At 41.8% G+C, this 26,459-nt stretch overlaps 1 protein-coding gene across 1 annotated transcript in view; it reads left to right on the forward strand.

Moving 5' to 3' along the window:
* Positions 1-6,363, forward strand: part of LOC139154692 (polyunsaturated fatty acid lipoxygenase ALOX15B-like) — a 42,907-nt gene extending 36,544 nt beyond the window's left edge. Inside the window, exons 13-14 of the mRNA XM_070729578.1 lie at positions 1,243-1,413; positions 6,184-6,363. Coding sequence (XP_070585679.1) covers positions 1,243-1,413; positions 6,184-6,363 — 351 coding nt within the window. The remainder of the gene's footprint in view (positions 1-1,242; positions 1,414-6,183) is intronic.
* Positions 6,364-26,459: the final 20,096 nt, after the last annotated feature.

A 26,459-nucleotide genomic window follows, 5' to 3' on the forward strand; every position in this document is an offset into this window, starting at 1 on the left:
CTTATTTCTTTCTTTCCTCCCTCCCTCCTCTCCCTCTCTCCCTTCCTTACTCTCTTTTCCCCTTTCTTTCTTTCTTTCTTTCTTTCTATCTATCTATCTATCTATCTATCTATCTTTCCTTCCTCCTTATTCCTTTCCTTCCTCCCTCTCTCCTCTCCTTCCCTCTGTTCTTAGTCCCATTTTGTTCCTTTCTTCTTCCCCCCTCTCTCTTTTCCCACCTCCTCCCTCCCTCCATCCTTTCTTCTTTCCATTTCCTTCCTTCCTTTTCCCATCTCCCTCCTTCCTCCCTTCTTATTTCTTTCCTTTCTTTCCTCCCTCCTTCTATGCTTGGTCCCATTTTCTTCCTTCCTTCCTTCCTTTCCCCTCTTTTCCCACTTCCTTCCTTCCTCCCATTCCTCCCTCCATCCCTCGCATGGCACTGTGATGGTGGTCATCTTGCCTTTTTTGACCCAACTCCGAGGAAACCTTCATAACCCTTTTCATCCCTTTGAGCAACTGTTTTCCTTTCTCTTCCTTCGTTCGGTTTCCTTCGTTCCTTTGCTTTTTCTTCCCCTTTATCTGAATCCACACATTCTCTCTCTCTCTCTCTCTCTCTCCGCTCCTTCTGTGGAATCAACCTTTCCTTCAACCGAATTCAGGTTGTCCCCCACTTACGACCAAGACAGTCCAACATTCCCGTTGCTAAGCAAGACTTTTATTAAGCCGGTTGTGCCTCCCACCCCTCACCCCCACATTTGCCGCCCCCCCCTGGCCACTGTTGTTAAATGAATTGCGTCAGTCGTTCAGTGAGTTGCTCGGTCGTTAAGCGAATCCGGCTCCCCCCACCTTTGTCAGAAGGTCGCAAAAGGGGGGAATCAGGTGAGCCCAGGACGCCATGACTGGTTGCCAAGCCTCTGAATTTTTGACCGCAGGGATGCCATAATGGTCGTAAGCATGAACCACGGTCACTTTTTTCCCAGCGCAGTTGTAACTTTGAACGGTCGCTAAGCGAATTTCTGTAAACGGATGAACTCACCTGCGCAGTCTTCCTTTTCTGGGCCTTTGTTCTCTTTCCTTCGAACAGATTGACAGAGTTGGATGGGACGTGGGTCATCTAGTCTGACCCCTGTTCTACATCTGCCTCTACCCGGGATTGAACTCACAACCTGGCTGTGAGGCAAGAGCTCCACCTGTAGGCCACAGCAGCTGGTCTCAAATCCTTCTGACGCTCTTTCTCTCCTTTCCCCCCCCCTCCGGGCCCAGTTTGAGATGGGGGCTTTCATGCCCAACCTGCCTTCGTCCATGCGGAAGCCCCCTCCCCATGTGAAGGCCCCCCGCAGCCTCCAGGACTTCCTGGACACCATCCCGGAAATGAACGTCACAAGCCAGGTGCTCTCGGTCCTTTGGGTGCTGCGGAATGAGAGCTTCGACATGGTGAGTCTTTCTCTTCTCTTCTCTTCTCTTCTCTTCTTTCTTTCTTTTTTCTTTCTTTCTTTCATTTCTTTCTTTCTTCCTTCTTTCCTTCCCTCTCCTTCCTTTCTTTTTCTTTCTCTGTCTTTCATTTCTTTCTTTCCCTTCCTTCCGTTTTCTTCCTTCCCTTCTTTTTCTTTCTCTTTTCCTTCCTTCCTCTCTTCCTCCCTCCCTCTCTCCTCCCCTTTCTTTCTTTCTTTCTTTCTTTTTCTCTGTCTTTCATTTTCCTTCATTCTTTCTTTTTCTCTTCCCCTTTCTCTCTCCTCTTTCCCTCTCTTGTTTTCATTTTTCTTTTTCTCTCTTTTTTCATTGTATCTCCTTCCTTCCTTTTTTTCTTTCATTTTTTCTTTCTTTTTCTTTTTCTCTTTCCTTCCTTCTTTCCTTCCATCCTCCTTTCTTCTTTATTTATTCCTCTTTCTTCTTCCATTCTTCTTTCTCTCTGTCTCTCTCTTTCTCCCCCTCTCTTGTTTTCTTTCCTGTTTTCTTTCTAGCATTCATTTTCCTCCTTTCTATTTCTTTCAATCTCTTTCCTCTCTCTATATATATATTTTGTTGTTTTCTTTTTTCCCTTTCTTTCGTTCTTTCTTTTCCTCTTTTCCTTTATCTCTCCTCTTTCTTTCTCTTGGTTTTGTTGTTATTTTCTTCCTTTGTTTCATTCCTTCCTCTCCATTCCTGTTCTGCTTCCTTCCTTCCTTCCTTCCTTCCTTTCCTTCTCTCCCTCCTTCTTCCTTCCTCCTCCCTCCTTCTCTCCTTCCCTCCCTCCCTTCTTCTCTCCCTCCCTCCCTCTCTTTCTTTCTCACTCCATCTTGAACTTTAACCTGGTCTCTTCACTCCTCAACCCTGTGCTAAACGCCTTCTCCACTACCTCTCCTTCACGTCTTATCATGATTAGGGACACGAAACCCGGGTTCAGATGTGGGCCAGATGTGGTGGAAGGGAACCGGCGTGGTGACTCCACAGGCACAAACAGCTTCCCCGCCTCCTTCTGCTTTTCCCAGGAGCTTTAATTGTAGACACACTTTGTGGTTAGATTTGCATCCTTTGTGCTGTTGCAACGTTGCCAGCAATTCACCCTCGTGTAGCAAATTCCCCGCTTTCTTTCGACATTGTGCAAACGTTGGACGCAAGAGCAGCCTTCCAATATTTATGGGGGTGGGGGGCTGCCCCAAAGAAGAGAAGAGGGGGTCCACCTATTATTCTCCAAAGCCCCCGAAGGCAGGAGAAGACACAACAGATGGAAACTCATCAGCAACCTGGAATTCAGGAGGAATTTCCAATAAATAAATAGAATAAATGGAATAAAATAAGAATAGAATAGAATAAGAATAGAATAAGAATAGAATAAGAATAGAATAGAATAGGAATAGAATAAAATAAAAGTAAGAGTAAGAATAGAATTAGATTAGAATAGAATAGAATAGAATAGAATTCCTTATTGGCCAAGTCCTCGGAGAGGGACGGCATACAAATCCAATTAAATAAATAAATAAATAAATAAATAAATAAATAAATAAATAAATAAATAAATAAAGTAAGTAAGTAAGTAAGTAAGTAAGTAAGTAAGTAAGTAAGTAAGTAAGTAAGTAAGTAAATCCATCCATCCATCCATCCATCCATCCATCCATCCAACCAACCAACCAACCAACCAACCAACCAACCAACCAACCAACCAACCAACCAACCAACCAACCAACCAACCAACCAGTGGAACGGCTTGCCACCAGAAGCTGAGGGTGCACCATCCCTGGAGGCTTTCAAATTAGAGACTTGGACAGCCGTTGGTTTGAAATGGTACAGGGTCTCCTGCTTCAGCATGGGGGTTGGACTAGATGACCTCCAAACCCCCTTATTCTCAACAGCTTGCCACCAGAAGTTATAGCATTATAGCATTTAGATTTATAGATTGCTTCGTGGTGCTTTTACAGCCCTCTCTGAGCAGTTTTCAGAATCAGCCTCTTGCCTGTAACAATCTGGGTCCTCATTTGACCCATCTCGGAAGGATGGAAGGCTGAGTCAACCTTGAGCCAGTGGTGAGAGTTGAACTGCTGAACTTACAGCTAGGGGTTAGCTGAAGTTAGCCTGCTGGGCTGCACTCTAACCACTGTGCCACCCCAGCTGTTGTGAAAGCTCCAATAACTAGAGGTTTTTAAGAGGAGATTTGGACCAGCCTTTGTCCAGAATGCTACGGGTCTCCTTCTTAAGCAGGGGGGGAGGGCTGGACTAGATGACCTCTGAGGTCACTTCTATTCTACTTCTAATTCTGATCTTAGAAGCTGATGTCTTAGAAGAACTGCAAAAGCCTCAAAAGAGGAATAAATTGCCAAATCTATGAAGGAAGGGGATAAAACCTTTTTCAGATATATTAGTAATAGGAAGAAGAAAAACTGCAGCATCACAAAGCTTAGTACTGGAGATAATATACACATTGATGGGAATAAGGAGGTCGCTGACCATTTCAATAGCTACTTCTGTTCAGTTTTCTCAAAAGACACCTTACAAAATAATACTATAGAGGGATATAGCATTGCTTCCAGCTGTACGGATTCAGCTCCAGTGATCTTAGAAGCCGATGTCTTAGAAGAACTTGAACGATTAAAGATAAATAAGGCAATGGGTCCAGATGGCATCCACCCCAGAGTTCTTAAAGAACTCAGATCTGTCATTGCTACCCCCCCTGACTGATTTATTTAACCAATCCCTGTTAACAGGAGAAGTTTCCGAGGATTGGAGAATGGCCAGTGTTGTGCCTATCCACAAGAAGGGCAGTAGAGAAGAAGCTGGTAACTACAGGCCAGTTAGCTTGACATCAGTTGTAGTTAAAATGATGGAGACTCTACTCAAAAAGAGGATAAATGAGCACCTAAAAAACAATAACTTATTGGACCCAAATCAGCATGGCTTTACTGAAGGCAAATCATGTCAGACTAATCTCATTGATTTCTTTGACTATGTCACAAAGGTGTTGGATCAAGGTGGTGCCGTGGATATTGCCTATCTGGACTTCAGCAAAGCCTTTGAAACGGTTCCACATAAAGAGCTGATAGATAAGTTAGTGAAGATTGGACTTAATCCCTGGATAGTTCAGTGGATTTGCAATGGCTGAAGCATAGACATCAGAGAGTTATTGTTAATGGCGAGTATTCTGAGCAGAGAGAGGTTACAAGCGGTGTGCCACAAGGGTCTGTTCTGGGTCCTATTCTTTTTAATATAGGGGAACGTTTGGTAGGGAAGGTTTGCCTATTTGCCGATGACTCTAAAGTGTGCAATAGGGTTGATATTCCTGGAGGCGTCTGTAATATGGTAAATGATTTAGCTTTATAAGATAAATGGTCAAAGCAATGGAAACTGCAGTTTAATGTTTCCAAATATAAAATAATGCACTTGGGTAAAAGGAATCCTCAATCTGAGTATTGTATTGGCAGTTCTGTGTTAGCAAAAACTTCAGAAGAGAAGGATTTAGGGGTAGTGATTTCTGACAGTCTCCAAATGGGTGAGCAGTGTGGTCAGGCGGTAGGAAAAGCAAGTAGGATGCTTGGCTGCTTAGCTAGAGGTATAACAAGCAGGAAGAGGGAGATTGTGATCTCGCTATATAGAGCACTGGTAAGACCACATTTAGAATACTGTGTTCAGTTCTGGAGACCTCACCTACAAAAAGATATTGATCAAATAGAACATGTTCAAAGATGGGCTACAAGATTGGTGGAAGGTCTTAAGCATAAAACTTATCAGGAAAGACTTAATGAACTCAATCTGTATAGTCTGGAGGACAGAAGGAAAAGGGGGGACATGATCGAAACATTTAAATATATTAAAGGGTTAAATAAGGTTCAGGAGGGAAATATTTTTAATAGGAAAGTGAACACAAGAACAAGGGGACACAATCTGAGGTGAGTTGGGGGAAAGATCAGAAGCAACATGAGAAAATGTTATTTGACTGAAAGAGTAGTAGATGCTTGGAACAATCCACAGTAACTGAATTTAAACATGCCTGGGATAAACATAGATCCATCCTAAGATAAAATACAGAAAATAGTATAAGGGCAGACTAAATGGACCATGAGGTCTTTTTCTGGCGTCAATCTTCTTTGTTACTATTGTTCTGACGTGTTGTGATCCACCAGCAGCGGATTCAGACAGTGTGGAGTTTGGGGTGGAACTTGGGGCAGCCCTGGAGTCTGAGGCTCTGCGTCTGAGGCAGAGGCAAGGCCAGGGCTGTCTGACAGTTATCAGCTGCCTCTGGAGTCGGACATCAGTGAGGTAGATGAACAGCTGGAGTCTATTCCCAGTGTGCGGATGCACAGAGCTGCCAGATGAAGGGAACAGCTGAGGAACAAGGGTCGACTTGGGAAAAAAGCCACAGCTGGACTGTGAATGTCCCCTCGAAAGGGGAGAGGAGGGTTTGCAGGAGGTAATTAGTTCGTTTAATCGATTCGTGACTCTTGGAGATTCCTTGCCAAGTTTTGAAGATCTCGGCCTGGCCGCTCTCCAAGATGGATAAGATTTGTGACTTAGCCTTGAAAGACTTGGTTGGGTGTAACTGAGAGAAATTCACAAGAACTTAACAGTCCACTTCATGGTTTGTGGAATCCTAGGTCAGAACAGGAGATTGGATCGGCCCTTTCTCTGAAATGGTGCAGGAGATCTCCCGCTTGGGCAGTTGTGGTGGTGGTGAGGGGTTGGACTAGATGAAAGGAGGTCCCTTCCGACTCTCTTTCTTCTCTTCCACTTCTGCAGAAACCGCTGGGCTACTACGACGAGGAACATTTTGTGGAGGAAGCCCCAAAGCAGGTCATCGGCCGTTTCCAGGAGCATCTCAAGCGCATCACTTCGGCCATCGACAGCAGGAACCAGACACTCACGCTACCTTACACTTACCTCTATCCCCCCAACATAGAAAACAGCACGACAATCTAGGACGCTGGGGTCACTCAGCCTGTGCATGTTGCTAGTCCTCAATGAGGGTTCCCACCCGTTGTTGTTGTTTTTTAAGCGAGGGAGAGAGAGAGGGAAGATATGAAGAGCATTTTGGCACCAGAGGTGCATGAATTCTGCCTCTGGGGATACCCCAGGCAACAGAAGAGGCAGAGGAGAAACTATCGCGAAATGCAGTTGTTGTACAGCTAGTCCTCAACTTATGACCAAAATTGAGCCTGACGTTTCTCTTGCTTAAGTGAGATTTTTTTTTATTTAAGTGAGTTTTGACACCCCCACCCCCCCACACACATACATTACAACCTTTCCTGCCCCGGTCCTTAAGCGAATCACTGTAGTTGATAAACCTGGTGACCCGGACGTTAAGTGAAACCGGCTTCCCCTCAGAATGTCGCAAAAAGGGGGAAATCGCATGAGCTTGGGACACAAGCAATGGTCACAAATATGAATTTTGATCCCACAGGGAGGCTATGGAGGTCGTAACTGTGAAACGATAGTCCTCAGTCCTTTCCCCCCCCCAGCACCATTGTATCTTTGAACGGCCACTAAATGAATGGTCGTAACTCGAGGACTAGCTGCGGGTGCCTTCTGTGAGTTCAGGGAAAGCTGATTTGAGCATTCTGAGGTAACTAATTCTGAGGTAACAATTCTGAGTTGCTTTGAGAAGGGCAGCATTATTATTATTATTATTATTATTATTATTATTATTATTATTATTTATTAGATTTGTATGCCGCCCCTCTCCGCAGATTCGGAGCGGCTCACAATAACAAATACATAAATAAATATATAAATAAATAAATAGATACTGAGGTAACTAATTTGGGTCAAGAGGCCCTTTTGCAACTAAACATGTCTGAGGCATCTGTTTTTTTCCCGCTACCAAAATAAATCCAGTTTTAAAGCAAATTTTGAATTTTTCTTTTGAAGAAATGCTGAATTTCAAGTTGGGGTTTTGTGTGTGTGTGTGTTTGTGTGCTGACGCATCTTTCCGGATGGTGACAAGAGTTAAGAATGGCAAAACCCGACAAACTCCTTTGCGTTTGCCTTATATCCCAAATGTACTCCAAACCGAGCAACAAAAGTGTAGGGGGTTTTTCCCCCTCCCTGAAATGACCCACCATTGTTTGACACAGTCACGATAGGGACATTTAAACTGACTTCAAGGGTTTTCTCTACATCATTCATTGCTTTTAGATCAGGGTTCTCCAACCGTGGCAGATTTAAGACTTTGTGGACTTCAATTTGTGGAAGTGTTTTTAATAGGAAAGTGAACACAAGAACAAGGGGACACAATCTGAAGTTAGTTGGGGGAAAGATCAAAGGCAACATGAGAAAATATTATTTTACTGAAAGAGTAGTAGATCCTTGGAACAAACTTCCAGCAAACGTGGTTGGTAAATCCACAGTAATTGAATTTAAACATGCCTGGGATAAACATGTATCCATCCTAAGATAAAATACAGAAAATAGTATAAGGGCAGACTAGATGGACCATGAGGTCTTTTTCTGCCGTCAGTCTTCTATGTTTCTAATTCCCAGAATTCCTTAGCTGGCAAGGAATTGGGTTGAAGTCCCCGTCTTATAGTTGCCAAGGTTGGAGAACCTTGTTTATTCTTGGTCTTTTCCCTTGCCAAATAAATTTCAGCATTGTTTTATTCCATCTTGCTGTAATTTGGGCTCCTAAATTAACACCCCACTCCCTGTTATTTGAATATGTAAGCTTTCAGTTAAATCATTCTTTTGTCTTTCAGTCATATTTTTAACTAACATTTTTGTTTTTTCCTTATTAATTTTTAGTCCAGCCACCTCTCAATACTTTGCAATTTGTCTGGTTATCTCTTTTCCCGACTTTAAAGGATCTTCTACACTGAAGGGCTGCCCGCCGCCAATGCTACCGCTGTGGATCAAGTTTTCTTGCACGCATTTCTAATCCTGGCTTGTTTTCTTGCACGCATTTCTAATCCTGGCTTGTTTTCTTGCACGCATTTCTAACTCTGGCTTGTTTTCTTGCATGCATTTCTAATCCTGGCCTGTTTTCCTGCATGCATTTCTAATACTGGCTTGTTTTCTTGCACACATTTCTAATTCTAGTTTGTTTTCTTGCACGCATTTCTAATCCTGGCTGGTTTTCTTGCACGCATTTCTAATTCTGGCTGGTTTTCTTGCACGCATTTCTAATACTGGCTTGTTTTTGCACACATTTCTAATTCTGGTTTGTTTTCTTGCATGCATTTCTAATACTGGCTTGTTTTCTTGCATGCATTTCTAATCCTGGCTTGTTTTCTTGCACGCATTTCTAATCCTGGCTTGTTTTCTTGCACGCATTTCTAACTCTGGCTTGTTTTCTTGCATGCATTTCTAATCCTGGCCTGTTTTCCTGCATGCATTTCTAATACTGGCTTGTTTTCTTGCACACATTTCTAATTCTAGTTTGTTTTCTTGCACGCATTTCTAATCCTGGCTGGTTTTCTTGCACGCATTTCTAATTCTGGCTGGTTTTCTTGCACGCATTTCTAATACTGGCTTGTTTTTGCACACATTTCTAATTCTGGTTTGTTTTCTTGCATGCATTTCTAATACTGGCTTGTTTTCTTGCATGCATTTCTAATCCTGGCTTGTTTTCTTGCGTGCATTTCTAATACTGGTTTATTTTCTTGTGTGCATTTCTAATCCTGGCTTGTCTTCCTGCATGTATTTATAATTCCGGCTTGTCTTCCTGCATGTATTTATAATTCCAGTTTGCCTTTCTGCAAATGCCTTTCTAATTCCGGCTTGTTTTCCTACGAAGCCGAGCAAGGGTTGCCCCCTTTTCTTAGTGCCCCTTCAATATTCCATCCCTTTTCTGAGCCTGTCGCTGAACTTCCATTAATGGCATGATAGGACTTGCATAAGAATAAACATTTGACTTTCTCCTTCTTGAACTCTTCTGGCCCCTGCTTAACTTGCTTTGGAAGGAATGAGGAAGTCAGTTTTCAGAGGAAAGTGGGGTGTGTGTGCGCGTCTTTCCTCATTTGGCACCAAGTCAGAACACACAATTCCTCGCTACCCTGGCTTGCGTTTTGCATAACAGGCTGGAAATGGGAGGTTGTAAAAGTCAAATGAATACATAAATGCTTGTTGGAAGGAATTATTTGTCACTGGGGGTTGAACTGAGGGGTCCTGAATGGGTGGCTTGCTTATTTATTTATTGTTATTTATTGTTATTTATTTGTATTTATTTGTATTTATTTGTATTTATTTTTATTTATTGTTATTATTTTTATTTATTGTTATTTTTATTTATTGCAGCTTCCAGCCGCTGTTAGAGTTGGAAGGGACCATGTGGGTCATCAAGGGGCGTACATAAGTGCACTGGTGTGCCTTTCGTCCCCTGTCCAATTGTCTTTGCTTTCTCTCACTTATCATATATATTTTCTTTCTTTCATATATCCTCCCCTCTAAGTTCACTTTACCCTTATATATATTACTACATGTCTATTTTTACGAGTCTTCGGAGAGGGGCGGCATACAAATCTAAATAATAAATAAATAAATAAATAAATTTTTCTTCCTATGTATTTGTGTATTGGACAAATGAATAAATAAATAAAATAAATAAAGTCCAACCCCCTGCCTAAGCAGGAACTCTATAGCATCCCAGCCAAATGGCAGTTCAATCTTCTCTTAAAAATGTCCAGAGTGTTGGAGTTCACAACGTCCGCTGGTAGGTTGTTCCACTGGTTGATCGCTCTGACCGTCAGGAAGTTCTTCCTTATTTCCAGGTTGAATCTCTCCTTGGTCAGCTTCCAGACGTTGTTCCTCGTCCGGCCCTCTGGTGCCCTGGAGAATAAAGTGATCCCCTCCTCTCTGTGGCAACCCCTCGTATACCTGTAGAGTGCTATCATGTCCGCTCTGGCCCTCCTTTTCTCTAGGCTATCCATGCCCAGTTCCCTCAGTCTCTCTTTGTAAGTCTTGGTTTCCAGTCCCTTAATCATCTTGGTTGCTCTTTTCTGCACCTTCTCCAGAGTTTCAATGTCTCCTTTGAAGTGTGGTGACCAGAACTGAACACAGTACTCCAGGTGTGGTCTGACAGACGTTTCATGACCCAACTAGGGAATATCAGCAGAGCCAGAGGGAGGGAGGTTTGTCAAAAGGAGGAGGAGGAAGAGGCCCATGGGGTCCGTGGTGGTCTCTGAACTTGTAGTAGACGTTTTATTACCCAACTAAGGAACATCATCAGTGCTAGAAGGGAACTGGGGTGTGCAGAATAGAGAAGGGGAGGAAAAGGAGGAAGAGGAGGAGGAGGAGGAAGAAGAAAAAGAAGAGAAGGACTGTGAGATGGTCTCCCTGTAGACATTTCTTGACCCAACTAGGGAACATCATCACAGCAAGAAGAGACTGAGGTTTGTAAGCAGGAGGAGGGGGGAGGGAGGAATTCCAGTTAATTCATGAGTTTACCTCTTGTGCAAACCCAGAGTGAAATCTTCAATCATCCAGTAGTGAGTAAATCATAGTACACAGGACATACTATGAAGTCATTCATTTACATGTGAAACGCTCGCTCCGAAAAAGTTTTAGAACAGTTCCTGTAAGTGATTCCTGTATGTCACAATCTTATTTGATTTCCTCCTTCGCCTTACAGGGTGTGTGGGTGTGTAATATAATATGTGGCACCAAATTTCTTCTACCTTAAAACCTCCCCTGGCTTTTCACCCAAGATTTTACTCTGCCTACTAGAGATAAATCAGGATTTAAACCACCAATCGTCGTTTCGTCATTGGGGGTTTTTTTAAGCGTGTGGAAACTACGCACTCCCAGGTAAGCATTATTTTAAAACTGACTCCGAAATCAATCAATCAATCAGTCAGTCTGTATGTTTGTTTATTTACTTATTTCCAAATTTATAAGCCACCCCTCTTCTGATGGACTTCTCTCATGACGGACAAAAATTAGAATTCAGTAGTCCAACTTTCCAGATTTTCATTTAATTTCTTGATTACTGTTTTATTATTATTATTATTATTATTATTATTATTATTATTATTATTATTGTTGTTTGTAGTTGTTGTTATTATTACTGTATTATTATTATTATTATTATTATTATTATTATTATTATTATTATTATTATTATGTCAGTACAACACAGCAAACGAGATCACTATGCTGGATTTCGTATTTCATCACCAGTTGGGCGCTTCCCAAGCACCTAGGACTGCGTGATGTAGCGGTGAATTATGTGTGCGGATCCCAGTAAAGCGGCCTTTTGCAATTGACAGATGGAGATTTTGTCAATTCTGATGGTTTTCAAATGTCCGCTGAGATCCTTTGGCACTGCGCCCAGCGTGCCAAGGACCACTGGGACCACTTTCACTGGCTTATGCCAGAGTCGTTGCAGCTTGATTTTTAGATCTCCGTATTTCACTAATTTCTCTAGCTGCTTCTCCTCAATTCTGGTGTCTCCTGGGATTGAGATGCTGATGATCCATACTTTCTTTTTCTCCATGATCACAATGTCTGGTGTGTTATGCATCATCATTATTATTATTATTATTATTATTATTATTATTATTATTATTATTATTTGTTGTGGCTCTGGGCCCACTTCTGCTCCCAGGACTGTGGGGGTTGATGTGGGTGATTATTATTATTATTATTATTATTATTATTATTATTATTATTATTATTATTATTATTATAGGAAGGGAGAGAGAGAGAGAGAGAGAAATGAGAATGAGAAAAACCCATATAAGAAAATGAAAAAGCAGAATTAACTGCATTTGTTTCCAATATTAAAGTAATCCAGCCGAACGATCGGTAGTGGCAGCTGAAAAAAAGAAGTCCAATTATACTTTGTTCCAAGAGGAATAAACAATGTCTTTGTGTAACTTGCCAGCATTTAGCAGCCCGGTTCAAATATTTCTAGGACAATAGTCAGTTCGTGGGAATTTATCAACCCTGCCCTTGGAAGTATTTTTTTTATCAGTAGTTTGTCCCAGACTTGGTTACGCACACACACCCGTCCTCGGAGAGGGGCGGCATACAAATCCAATCAATTATTAAATTTAATTATTATTAAACTCAGTTAATGATGGTTAACTCGCTATTTCTGCTGGAAGTTGGTTTCTCACTGAAGTCTGGGACGGGGGGGGGAATAGGCAAACCGGACATTTGGAAAAATGGACTTCTGGTTTGCCCGTTGGGCTTTTTTCGCTCTCCGGAATCCCTGAAGCCTCCAGAGTGCAAAAAACAGCAGAACAGGCAAACTGGAAGTCCATTTTTCTGAACTTCCGGTTTGCCTGTTGAATGGCTTTTTTGCACTCTGGGGTTTTAGGGAAGCTTCCCTGAAGCCTCTGGGGGGCAAAACGGCCTTCCCCAAGGCCAAAATTCAGCTGGCTAGCATGCATATGCACGCTAGAGCTGACACAGGGCAACACCTCGTGTGTCCCCCAGTATGGCTCTGCATGCCACCTGTTGCACGTGTGTCATAGGTTCGCCATCGCGGGGATAGGATATGATATCCTAGGATTTATTTATTTATTTTTATTTATTTATTTATTTTGTCCAATACACAATGAGGGTTTTAGTGGGTATATATACATATATACACACATAGTAAAATACATGATGAAGGTTATAGAGGAGATACTCATAGTAAAATATATATATGAAAGAATAGAAAAGAAGATATAGTAATAGAACATATCAATGAAAGAATAGAAGAAAAGATATAGGAATAGAAGAAAGGTATAGGAGATATAGGTGAGCAATAGGACAGGGGACGGAAGGCACTCTAGTGCACTTGTATTCGCCCCTTACTGACCTCTTAGGAATCTGGATAGGTCAACCGTAGATAATCTAAGGGTAAAGTGTTGGGGGTTTGGGGATGACACTATGGAGTCCGGTAATGAGTTCCATGCTTCGACAACTTGGTTACTGAAGTCATATTTTTTACAGTCAAGTTTGGAGAGGTTAATATTAAGTTTAAATCTGTTGTGTGCTCTTGTGTTGTTGTGGTTGAAGCTGAAGTAGTCGCCGACAGGCAGGACGTTGCAGCATATGATCTTGTGGGCAATACTTGGATCATGTTTAAGGCGTCTTAGTTCTAAGCTTTCTAGGCCCAGGATTGAAAGTCTAGTCTCATAGGGTATTCTGTTTCGAGTGGAGGAGTGAAGGGCTCTTCTGGTGAAGTATTTCCACAACCAGTTCGGGCCGAACTGGTTGAATACCACCTCTGCCTTGGATGCTGAGAAAAAACCAGCTGTCAGTCCCTTTTTCCAGGGACTTGAACTTCAAACAGTCATTAAACAAACCATTGTAAGTTGGGGATAATGTTATTATACTCTGCTGTGCTAAAGGGAGTGCTGTATATTTTGGCCCGCCAATAAAACATTTGCAAACGGGAGAATTTTCTAAATTTCTCAGTTGGGTTTTGTGTGCAACAACAACAACCTATTGACCCACTCCTTGAAGTGAAACCTAGGTTCATAGGAACGCCCGGTGCAAGCTGCAACTGGCCAACACTATCAGTGTGAACGATCTATCTCTTCTGACCATCTTTGGTTCTTCCCTATTGCTTGCTCGACAAGAAAAGAGGGTTGCGAAGTTGTGTGTTTAACAAGGAAGGGATGACAACATTCTCTTGGGCAACGGTGTGTGTGTAAGTGTGTGCGTGTGTGTGTTGGTGGTGTTTTTGCCCAAGGAGAAGTTGCGTGATGCCTCAAATTGTTCAACGGAAGGCTGGGCGATTATATGTGCCTGGGTTCAGGTAGACCAACCTCTGACTATGGAGGCTCATCAGTTTGTGTGCCATACATTTTAGGAATGGAACCCGGCTAGGAAGGAGGACCTTGGAGGTCTTCTAGTCCATCCTCCATGCTCAAGCAGAAGAAGCTATATCCCATTTCAGACAACTGACTGTCCGGTCTCTACTTAAAAACTTCCAGTGTTGGAGCAACCACCCCTTCTGGTGGCAAGCCGTTCCATTGGTTAATTTCTCCTTAATTGCAGGTTGCTTCTCTCCATGATTAGTTTCCATCTATTGCTTTTTTGTCCTGCTTTGGATAATAGATTGACCCCCTCTTCTTTGGGGCAGCCCTTCAAATACTGCACGACTGCTATTATGTCACCCAGGCATATATTTATGATGATCGCGGCATCCTGGGTGATTTGTGTGTGTGCTACACAAGCCGGTTTCACTTCTCCACCATCTATAATAATAATAATAATAATAATAATAATAATAATAATAATAATAATAATAAATAATAATAATAATAATAATAATAATAATAATAATAAATAATTTATTGTCATTGTCAAAAACAACGAATTGTCATTGGCAACAAAAGTCGTGTGACACCCAGAGACCAGTCCCACCAGACATAAAATCAGAATAGGTAAATTTAAAAATAGAATAAAAAATAGAATAAATGTCCCACCCACTACAAATTCCCCACCCTGAACCACTCAATCATCTACATGACAAACCGAGTAATATTGTCCAACAGTTCACTATTGGTGACCCTTTAGTTCGTTGTTAAGTGTGAGTATAGCTCTGGGATAAAAACTATTCAGGAAACGTGTGGTCCGAGTTCTAGTTGTTCTATATTTTCTGCCAGAAGGCAACAATTCAAAGAGATTGTAAGCAGGGGTTCACTTAATGGCGGAAGGCCCAAGAGGTCGTAAAAGAAGGTGACCTTCACTGAGCAACAGTCTGGTTTAGCAACACCCTGGCGGTTATTAAGTCAAAAACCTCTTGTATTTTCTCTGTGTTTTGGAATCCGGTGTTTTCCTTCTGGGCAATTCAATTCAATTCAATTTATTAGATTTGTATGCCGCCCCTCTCCGAAGACTCGGGGCGGCTCACAACAGTAATAAAACAATATTAACGCGAAACAAATCTAATATTAAAAGAAGCATATAAAACCTTATCATATTAAAAAGCAAACAGCACATACATACCGAACATAAATATAAAAATAATATAAAAAAGGCTGGGGGAAAAGGTGTCTCAACTCCCCCATGCCTGGCGGTATAGATGGGTCTTGAGTAATTTACGGAACACAAGAAGGATGGGGGCAGTTCTAATCTCCGGGGGGAGTTGATTCCAGAGGGCTGGGGCCACCACAGAGAAGGCTCTTCCCCTGGGGCCCGCCCAACGACATTGTTTAGTCGACGGGACCCAGAGAAGGCCAACTCTGTGGGACCTTATCGGTCGCTGGGATTCAGGCGGTTCCGAAGGTACTCTGGTCCACTGCGAAAGATCAGGCTGGCAGTGGATGATGGGGCTGGGATCCCACTGTATCGGATCACTAGGTTGGGGAATGTCCCGCCCAACTTTCAAAAGCCGGAAGTGTTCATGGCGTCTCACCAGGGCTGCCAAAACAGGTGAGGCTCCAGATGGAGATTTGAATAAATGCGCAGATGCTTGCCACATTTTTTTCTGCTTGGAACCAAACAGTGGCATGGCAATTATTATTATTATTATTATTATTATTATTATTATTATTATTATTATGTTAGTACAACACAGCAAACGAGATCACCATGCTGGATTTTGTATTTCATCCCCAGTCGGGCGCTTCCCAAGCACCTAGGACTGCGTGATGTAGTGGCGAATTATGTTTGCCGATCCCAGTAAAGCGGCCTTTTGCAATTGACAGATGGAGATTTTGTCAATTCCAATGGTTTTCAAATGTCTGCTGAGATCCTTTGGCACTGCGCCCAGCGTGCCAAGGACCACTGGGACCACTTTCACTGGCTTATGCCAGAGTCATTGCAGCTCGATTTTTAGATCTTCATATTTCACTAATTTCTCTAGCTGCTTCTCCTCAATTCTGCTGTCTCCTGGGATTGCGATGGGAGCCTGAAAAATGCGAATATCAAAGACGGATGTACCAATTATTATTATGCCCCACTGATGGGTACGCCTTGTCCCCACTGATGGGTACGCCTTGTCCCCACTGATGGGTACGCCTTGTTCCCACTGATGGGTACGCCTTGAGCCCACTGATAGGTACGCCTTGTCCCCACTGATGGGTACGCCTTGTCCCCACTGATGGGTACGCCTTGTCGTGGTAGTGGGGCTTGTCTGCTTCAATGAAGCTGAGAGCTGTGCCGGTGGTAGTGTAAACTACTGGTAGGTCTAACCTTGCCGGAGTGGTCAAAGCAGAGGAGCCAGACTAAACGTACCTAACCCATTTAAACTGATGGAGAGACAAAACAAAAAGAAGTCCATACTGGCTCGGTCGTCGCCCAGGATAAAAAGGACCGCGGTGGCTGCTGTGGAACCTGGGCAGCCATCGACAAATGAGCTACAGGAACAAAACAAACAAAGCTTACAAATCAAAAAGCGGCAGAAATTCTCAATGTCAGAGAATCGCACAATCATGAAGCGTTATTACAACTCGGAGCCTGGAAAACACGGATATCAAAGACGGATGTACCAATTATTATTATTATTATTATTATTATTATTATTATTATTATTATTATTATCATCATTATCATTATCATTATCATTATCATTATCAGCATCATCAGCATCATCAGCATCATCATTATTATTGTTAACATATTTTTGATGCCACCCAGATCGTGATTTGAGGTGAGTTTTAGCCAGTACGGGCAGTCCTCGTCTTACGACAAAGCATTTAAAACAACCATTTGGGATTGTGACAGCTCTCTCTGGAAAGGGACTTAGGGTCCTCACACTTACGATTGTCATCTCGTTCCACACAGAAAAGCAAAAGCCAATACAGGCAGTCCTCGACGTACAACGTTGCGTTTAATGCCTGTTTCGAATTATGACAGCGCTCTCAAAAGGGGACTTAGAGTCCTCTAACTTACGATCGTCACCATGTCTCCACAGAAAAGCAAAGCCAGTAGAAGCATTCCTTGACCTATGACAACTCATTTAACAATTGTTCAGAATTAGGACAGTGCTTTCGAAGAAGGAGTTGCGGTCCTCACACTTACAACCATCGCAACGCAGTTCCCGGCACAGAAGCAAAACCCATGCAGGCAATTGTCAACTTATGATGATGCGTTTAATGACTGCTTGAAATGACGACAGCACTCTTGAAAGGGACTTATGGTCCTCACACTTATGACCGTCGCAACTCAGGTCCTTGCCGAAAAGCAAAGCCATTGCAGGCAGTCCTCAACTTACGACGATGCATTTAATGACCATTTGGAATGACGACAACGCTGTTGAGAGAGACTTACGGTTCTCACACATCTCAACGCCGAACCCCACAGGTAGCATTCCAGGTACTTTGGCAAGCGAATATACAACAGGGCAGCTTCCCGGGGTCATGGGATCCCCTTTTACGACCTTTGATTCACTTAACAACCATGCGACTCAGTGGACAACAGCAGCGATTCGCTTAACAACGGTGACAAGAAAAGTCACAAATTGGGGCAAAAGTCATTTAACAAATTTCTCAACCTTTGAGCTTAGTCGTGGTCATAAGTTGAGGACTACTTGTATAACCTTCCCATTAGCAAAGTCAAATGTGGGGGTGGGGTAGCATGATTCGCTTAATGACCAAGTTAAATGTTAAATTATTCATTTAACGACTGCAGGGAATCGTTTATTTATTTATTTATTCATTCATTCATTCATTCATTCATTCATTTATTTATTATATTTGTATGCCGCCCCTCTCCGAAGACTCGTGGCGGCTCACAACAATAGTAAAAACAATGTCAAACAACAAATCTAATATTAAAAAGAAACCCATATAAAACCCCTCATTTAAAACCAAACAACAGATACACACCAATCATAAAATATAAAAGCCTAGGGAGGTGTCTCAGTTCTCCCATGCCTGGCGATATAGGTGGGTCTTGAGTAATTTGCGAAAGACAAGGAGGGTGGGAGCAGTTCTTATCTCTGGGGGGACTTGATTCCAGAGGGCTGGGGCCGCCACAGAGAAGGCTCTTCCCCTGGGGCCCGTCAAACAACATTGTTTTGTCAACGGGACCCCAAGAAGGCCAACTCTGTGGGACCTTATCGGCCGCTGGGATTCATGCAGTAGCAGGCAGTTCCGGAGATACTCTGGTCCAGTGCCATGTAGGGATTAACCCCAATGGCAGGGGAAAAATGTTACTTTGCAGGTTTTTGGGAAAAAGAAAAGTTAGAAAAAAATCTAGTGGGACTCACAACATCCGCAATCGTGATCATGAACCGAGGACTGTCTGTACGGATGGGAGGAGTGGACTAAACCATTTGGGAATCCCCATTTCTCTATTCTCAGGCCCCAACAAACAGGCCAGAGTATCTTGTGGCAGTGAGCTCCACAGATTCCGCCTGCGACATGGTCCTGCTTTAGGATAGGGGTCTCCAATACGTGATCCATTTAACCACGGCTGATTTTAACTCATTAAACAATAGTGGCCAAGAAGTCCCTAAAAAGTCGGACTCCCTGGAAACTCTGGGTTTAAACTGCGGTTGTAAACTGAGGACTACCCTGATTGCTTTCCTTCAAAGCCCAGAAGCCCCGTTTCTTCACTGACCATGCCTCCGTTGCGGGTATTACCAAACTTCCAGGGTTAGGGCTCTGCCTATAACTGTTGGGTTGGCAATATATTGGCTGCAGGTGTTGCCAACTGCCACAAGAGGGAGTTAGAGTTTATAGCTTATTTCTCTGAATCGCTCTCTCTGTTTCTCTTTGTCTAAGCTACTCACTATTCACTCGCTGTATGTCTGCTCTGCACTCTCTCTGTATTGTAGTTATGTATATCTGCCAAAATGTGTTTGGGCTTGATATGTATATTTTATTTTATGTACGCTGAGAGCATCTGCACCAAGACAAATTCCTTGTGTGTCCAATCACACTTGGCCAATAAAATTCTATTCTATTCTATTCTATTCTATATCTTTGTTTACTGATTATGACAAAGACAACTGATAAGAAAGACTGTGTGTCCTTACTAATATTTGGATTGTTATTCTGATTGTTATGTGTATGACTTTAGACTGATTATCCGAACATGTTGTTTCTCAAAATAAACTTTAATTCATGCTAGTGTATCTGAGCGTGTGTGGCTGTGTCCCTATTCACAACTGATCTCAATATAAACATTTCTGTGTGTGCACAACCTCGGTAAACAAGGATTACTCTGCTCATATATTAACATCCACCACACCTTTTTGTGACTCTCACAACTTTCGAAGGCCCCGCGGGCGAAGATCCAAAACCACATAATTGCAACTGAAATCGAGGAAAAACCCGACAGGATTACAGACAGAGACAGAGAGCAGACGTGGTAAAGTAGCCAAGGATTAGCTGCTTTTCACACTTAAGCCGCAGTTGTTCAGGCAGGATGCAAATCGAGTGGCATTGCGAAGGCTTAACTGGGCGATCGGTGAAAGGGAAGCACGGTAGAGGTGTGTGCCAGGAAGCTGTCAAAAAATTATTAATCGTCATATATCAGGTTGACTGCATACCCACAATCTGCTAAAAGAAATTTCCCCCGTCAAAAAGGGATAAAAGTTAGTTCTGCAAAGCCAGATTTGCCTGTTAGTCATACAAATCTAATAAATAATGATGATGATGATGATGATGATGATGACGACAACAACAACAACAACAACAACAACAATAATAATAATAATATAATACTCAGCTGTTGCAAAAAGATCGCACAGACTGACTACAAGCATAGACACAATGCTGTGGCACAGATGATCCACTGGAAATTGTGCCGGAACTACCACCTACCAGTGGCAAAGAACTGGTGGGATCATAAGCCCGAAAAAGTGGTTGAAAATGAGCAAGCAAAACTACTGTGGGACTTCCGACTTCAGACTGACCGAATTCTGAAGCATAACACACCAGACATCCTGATTGTGGAGAAAAAGAAAGTATGGATCATCGACATCGCAATCCCAGGGGACAGCAGAATTGAGGAGAAGCAGTTAGAGAAATTAGTGAAATATGAAGATCTAAAAATCGAGCTGCAACGACTCTGGCATAAGCCAGTGAACGTGGTCCCAGTGGTCCTTGGCACGCTGGGCGCAGTGCCAAAGGATCTCAGCGGACATTTGAAAACCATTGGAATTGACAAAATCTCCATCTGTCAATTGCAAAAGGCCGCTTTACTGGGATCGGCAAACATAATTCGCCACTACATCACGCAGTCCTAGGTGCTTGGGAAGCGCCCGACTGGGGATGAAATACGAAATCCAGCATAGTGATCTCGTTTGCTGTGTTGTACTGACATGATAATGATAATGATAATGATAATGATAATGATAATGATAATGATAATGATAATGATAATGATAATGATAATGATAATGATAATGATAATGATAATGATAATGATAATGATAATGATAATGATAATGATAATGACAATGACAATGACAATGATAATGATAATGATAATGATAATAACGTTGATAACGTTAACGTTAACAATAACAATAACAATAACAATAACAATAGTAATAATAATAATAATAATAATCATCATCATCATCATAATAATAATAATCTCCTGCAAGAAGAAAAAATGTGTGTCTGTGTGTTGCACGGAAACACCAACACACCTGATACCCGACAATTACTGGAATGGGTTGTCAAAGACAGCTTTTATATGATTCCATAAATTTATTTGTAAACCAGAGAGCATCAAATGGTTGAGCTGGGCAGTATAGATATTTTATAGCTGAATAAACCAATCAATGTCTTTGGTGTGCCCTCTGAGCTTGGTGCTTTTCCTGCAGACGTTTCATAACCCAACTTGGTAACTTCATCAGTGCTAGAAGGGAGTGGAGTTTGAAGAGAGGAGGAGGAATGGGGGAGTGGAAGAAAACAGTGGGGTCCTTCGTGCTCCTTGAGCTTGGTGGATTGTTTGTAGACATTTGCTGACCCAAAGAGGTAACACTATCAGGTGATTGTAGGGAGTGTGGATTATATTTACGGCATTGATAATGTTACCCAATTGGGCCATGAAACGTCTGTAAGAAAGAAAGGAAGTGTTTGAGATTCCTTCTCTGTTCCAATTTTTATACTCGTTATAGAGTTATTTGAATGCTTCCTCGATTTACAGCAATTCGCTTAGCGAACGAAGTTATTATTTTACATTCTGTTTCTGTCACTGTTAGCCGCCCCGAGTCCACGGAGAGGGGCGGCATACAAATCCAATAAACAAACAAACAAACAAACAAACAAATAAATAAATATTAGGGCACCTGGGGGGAAAAAGGGATTTGTGGCCATTTTTCATACTTACGACCGTTGCCACAGTCATGGAATCAAAAATTTAGACACTTGGAAACTGATTCAGACTTAATGGCAATTTGCAGCGGACCGAGGTCACGCCACCCGCTTTGGAAACTCCTTCTGACAAACAAAGTCACACGGGGAAGCAGGATTCACTTGAGGACCCTGGGACTCACTTAACAAGGGCAGGGATTCCCCTAACAATTGAGGCAAGTAAAGGCGCAGAATGGACTAAAACTCCTCATTTAGTAGCAGTTGTCTCACTTAGCAACAGGAACATTGGGCTCAAATATTGCCATAAATCGCGACCTACGGTTAGATTACTAATTTGGAATGTCGTATTTTCTCTTTTTATAATGAAATACAGAATTAGAATTAGAACAGAATGGAACAGAACAGAACAGAATAGAACAGAATAATAAAATATAGAATTAGAGTGGAATGGAATAATAGAATAGAATAGAATTAATAATGAAATAGAGAATTAGAATAGAATTAGAACAGAATTAGAACAGAATGGAACAGAACGGAACAGAACAGAATAGAATAATAAAATACAGAATTAGAATAGAATAGAATAGAATAGAATTAATAATGAAATATAGAATTAGAATAGAATTAGAATTAGAATAGAATTAGAACAGAATGGAATGGAACAGAACAGAACAGAATTAATAATGAAATATAGAATTAGATCAGAATTAGAACAGAATGGAACAGAACAGAATAGAATAGAATAATAAAACATAGAATTAGAATAGAATAGAATTAATAATGAAATATAAAATTAGAATTAGAATAGAATTAGAACAGAACAGAACAGAACAGAATAACAAAGTGGGAAGGGACACTTGAAGGTCTTCTAGTTCAACCAAATATTCTAACCTTGTAAAATAATAAATAGATAAATGTTGAGTTCCATGAGCACCAAGAACCCCATAATTCAACCCTGAGCCACAAAAATCCCCTTGTAAATAATCAATGCTGTGCAAATTCTAACCGCGAGGCAATAAAACCTAATAAAACACCCTAAGCAGCCAACTTCAAAGAGAGATCAGAGGAAACTGGAGGTTAAAGTCTGCCGGTCCTTTGATGATATTTATCCTACAGTAAATGTTTGATTTCGGAAATGGCAGCTGTCGAGCAGGTGCCCAAATAACTTTTTTAAAATCACAATTGTCCACAATAGTATTTTCTGCCTGGTGGGGGATGGGAGAAAATACAGATATTTCCCATGGACCCTCAATTCAATTCAATTCAATTCAATTTATTAGATTTGTATGCCGCCCCTCTCCGAAGACTCGGGGCAGCTCACAACAATAATAAAAACAATATTCCAGCAAAAACAAATCTAATATTAAAAAGCACATAAAACCCTATCATATTTTAAAAAGCAAACAACATATACATACCCAAACATAAATATAAAAAAGCCTGGAGGAAAGGTGTCTCAACTCCCCCATGCCTGGCGGTATAGATGGGTTTTAAGTAGCTTACGAAAGCCAAGGAGTGTGGGTGCAGTTCTAATCTCCGGGGGGAGTTGATTCCAGAGGGCCGGGGCTGCCACAGAGAAGGCTCTTCCCCTGGGGCCCGCCAAATGACATTGTTTGATCGACGGGACCCGGAGAAGGCCAACTCTGTGGGACCTTATCGGTTGCTGGGATTCGTGTGGTAGCAGGCGGTTCCGGAGGTACTCTGGTCCAATGCCATGCAAGGCTTTAAATGTCATAACCAACACTTTGAATTGTGACCGGAAACTAATCGGCAGCCAATGCAAGCCACTGAGTGTTGCAGAAACGTGGGCGAATCTAGGAAGCCCCACGATGGCTCTCGCGGCCGCATTCTGCACAATCTGAAGTTTCCGAACACTTTTCAGAGGTAGCCCCATGTAGAGAGCGTTGCAGTAATCTAACCTCGAGGTGATGAGGGCATGAGCGACTGAGCAGTGACTCCCTGTCCAAATAGGGCCACAACTGGTGCACTAGGCGGACCTGGGCAAACACCCTCCTCACCACAGCCGAAAGATGATGTTCCAATGTCAGCTGTGGATTGAGGAGGACGCCCAAGTTGCGAACCCTCTCTGAGGGGGTGAATAGTTTCCCCCCCCCCAGGGTAATGGACGGACAGATGGAATTGTCCTTGGGAGGCAAGACCCACAGCCACTCCGTCTTGTCTGGGTTGAGTTTGAGTTTGTTGACACCCATCCAGGCCCCAACAGCTTCCAGGCACCGGCACATCACTTCCGCTGCTTCGTTGAAAGACAGGCCACGAATAGGGGTTAGTCCTCCACTTGTGACCCCCGCCGATCCCAAATGTTTGTCTGTGGATGAGATTCCAGTCGCAGTTACGATGATAGGGCCTCAATCAGCTATTCTGTACCTTCAAACTAAGCTGATAGCAGTTGTACACGGATCACAAATTTCTTAACAGACAGGAAGCAGCAGGTGAAGCTAGGCAAAACCACACCAGATATCTGCACAATCATCACAGCCCCCTCTCCCACAAGGCTGTGTATACTCTTACCACATCTCATCTCTCTATACACACCAATGATTGCATCTCAAACGATCCATTTGTTAAACTACTGAAGTTTGCAGACGATACAACAGTGATCGGACTCATTCAAGACAGTGATGAAATTGCACACAGAAGGGAGGTTGAACAACTAACCTCATGGTACAACGGGAACAATCTAGAACTGAACACACTCAAAACTGTAGAAATGGTGGTAGACTTTAGGAGAAACCTTCCCATACTTCCACCTCTCACAATACTAGACAACCCAATAACCACAGTAGAGACCTTCAAATTTCTAGGATCTGTCTTATCTCAAGACTTAAAATGGTCACCTAACATCAAAAACGTCATCAAAAAAGCACAACAAAGAATGTTCTTTCTTCTCCAACGTAGGAAGCTCAAACTGCCCAAGGAGCTGCTGATCCAGTTCTACAGAGGAATCATTGAGTCTGTCATCTGCACCTCTATAACTGTCTGGTTTGGTGCTGAAACCCAACAGGACCGACACAGACTTCAGAGGAGAATCAGAACTGCAGAAAAAACAATGGCTGCCAACCTGCCTTCCATTGAGGACCTGGATACTGCACCAAGTCAAAAAGAGGGCAATGAAAATATTTACTGACCCCTCGTATCTTGGACATAAACTGTTTCAACTCCTACCCTCAAAATGACGTTATAGAGCACTGCACACCAAGACAACTAGACACAAGAACAGTTTTTACCCAAACGCCATCACTCTGCTAAACAAATAATTCCCTCAACAATATTAAATTGTTCACTAAATCTACATTACAAGGGTTGCCCAGAAAGGAATGCACCACATTTTTTTTCTCAGCCTACAGTAAAGGTACGAATGTGAAACTTTAGATATACATTATTTGAATTGTTGGGAGTGTGTGTAAATTTTATGTTTCTTCAAACAGGTAGCATAGCTGCAGCCCTGTTTTGAAATGGTGCCTGTAAGTGATGTACCTTACAAGCAGTGTGTCATCATTGAATTTCTCACAGCGGAGACAAAAAATGTTGCGAACATTCACAAATGTTTGTGTACAGTTTATGGAGGATCTGCAGTCGACAGAAGTACGGTTAGTCGCGGAAGATATTTTGAGGATGATGAAAAGGTGATTCGCACAGTGCAGAAATGGCTTTGTGACGAGAACAAGTAGTAGTATCGACAGGGCACAAACGCCCTTGTGTCTTGCTGGGGGAAGGCCATAGAACGGGACGGAGATTACGTGGAAAAATAGAGTGTAGATGAAGCATCATTCTTTCTTGTGTGTAAGTTCCATTGTGTTCAATAAATAATTGTTGAAGAAAAAAAATGTGGTGCAATACTTTCTGGGCGACCCTCGTACTTTTACTATTAATATTCTCATCGTGTCTATCGCCCATCTCCTCCCACTTACGACTGTGTGACTGTAACTTTGTTGCTTGCATCCTTATGGTTTATATTAATATTGATTGTTTCCTGATTGCTTATTTGTACCCTATGACAATCATTAAGTGTGGTAGCTCCTGATTCTTGACAGATGTATCATTTCTTTTACATACACTGAGAGCATCTGCACCAAAGACAAATCCCTTGTGTGTCCAATCACACTTATTTATTTATTTATTTATTTATTTATTTATTTATTTATTTATTTATTTATTTATTTATTTATTTATTTAATTGGATTTGTATGCCATCCCTCTCCGAGGACTTGGCCAATAAGGAATTCTATTCTATTCTATTCTATTCTAATTCTATTCTTACTCTTACTTTTATTCTATTCTATTCCTATTCTATTCTATTCCTATTCTATTTCTATTCTATTCTTATTCTATTCCATTCTATTCTATTCTATTCCTATTCTATTCTTATTCTATTCCATTCCATTCTATTCTTATTCTATTCTATTCTATTCTATTCCTATTCTATTTCTATTCCATTCTATTCTATTCTTATTCTATTCTATTCCTATTCTATTCTTATTCTATTCCTATTGTATTCTATTCCTATTCTATTTCTATTCTATTCTATTCTTATTCTATTCTAATTCTATTCTTACTCTTACTTTTACTCTATTCTATTCTATCCCTATTCTGTTCCTATTTCTATTCTATTCTGATTCTATTCTAATTCTATTCTTACTCTTACTTCTATTCTATTCTGTTCTGTTCTATTCTATTCCTATTCTATTCTTATTCTATTCTTACTCTTACTCTTACTCTTACTCTTATTCTATTCTATTCTATTATTATTCTACCTGGGCATTGGGTCTTTCTTGCCTAAAGGTGGACGCTTCCTTTGTTAGGGAAGAGAAAGAGGAGGACGAGGAGGCCTGGGGGGGGGGGGTC

This window comes from Erythrolamprus reginae, chromosome Z (genome assembly GCF_031021105.1).
Source record: "Erythrolamprus reginae isolate rEryReg1 chromosome Z, rEryReg1.hap1, whole genome shotgun sequence".
Classification (NCBI taxonomy): Eukaryota; Metazoa; Chordata; class Lepidosauria; order Squamata; family Dipsadidae; genus Erythrolamprus; species Erythrolamprus reginae.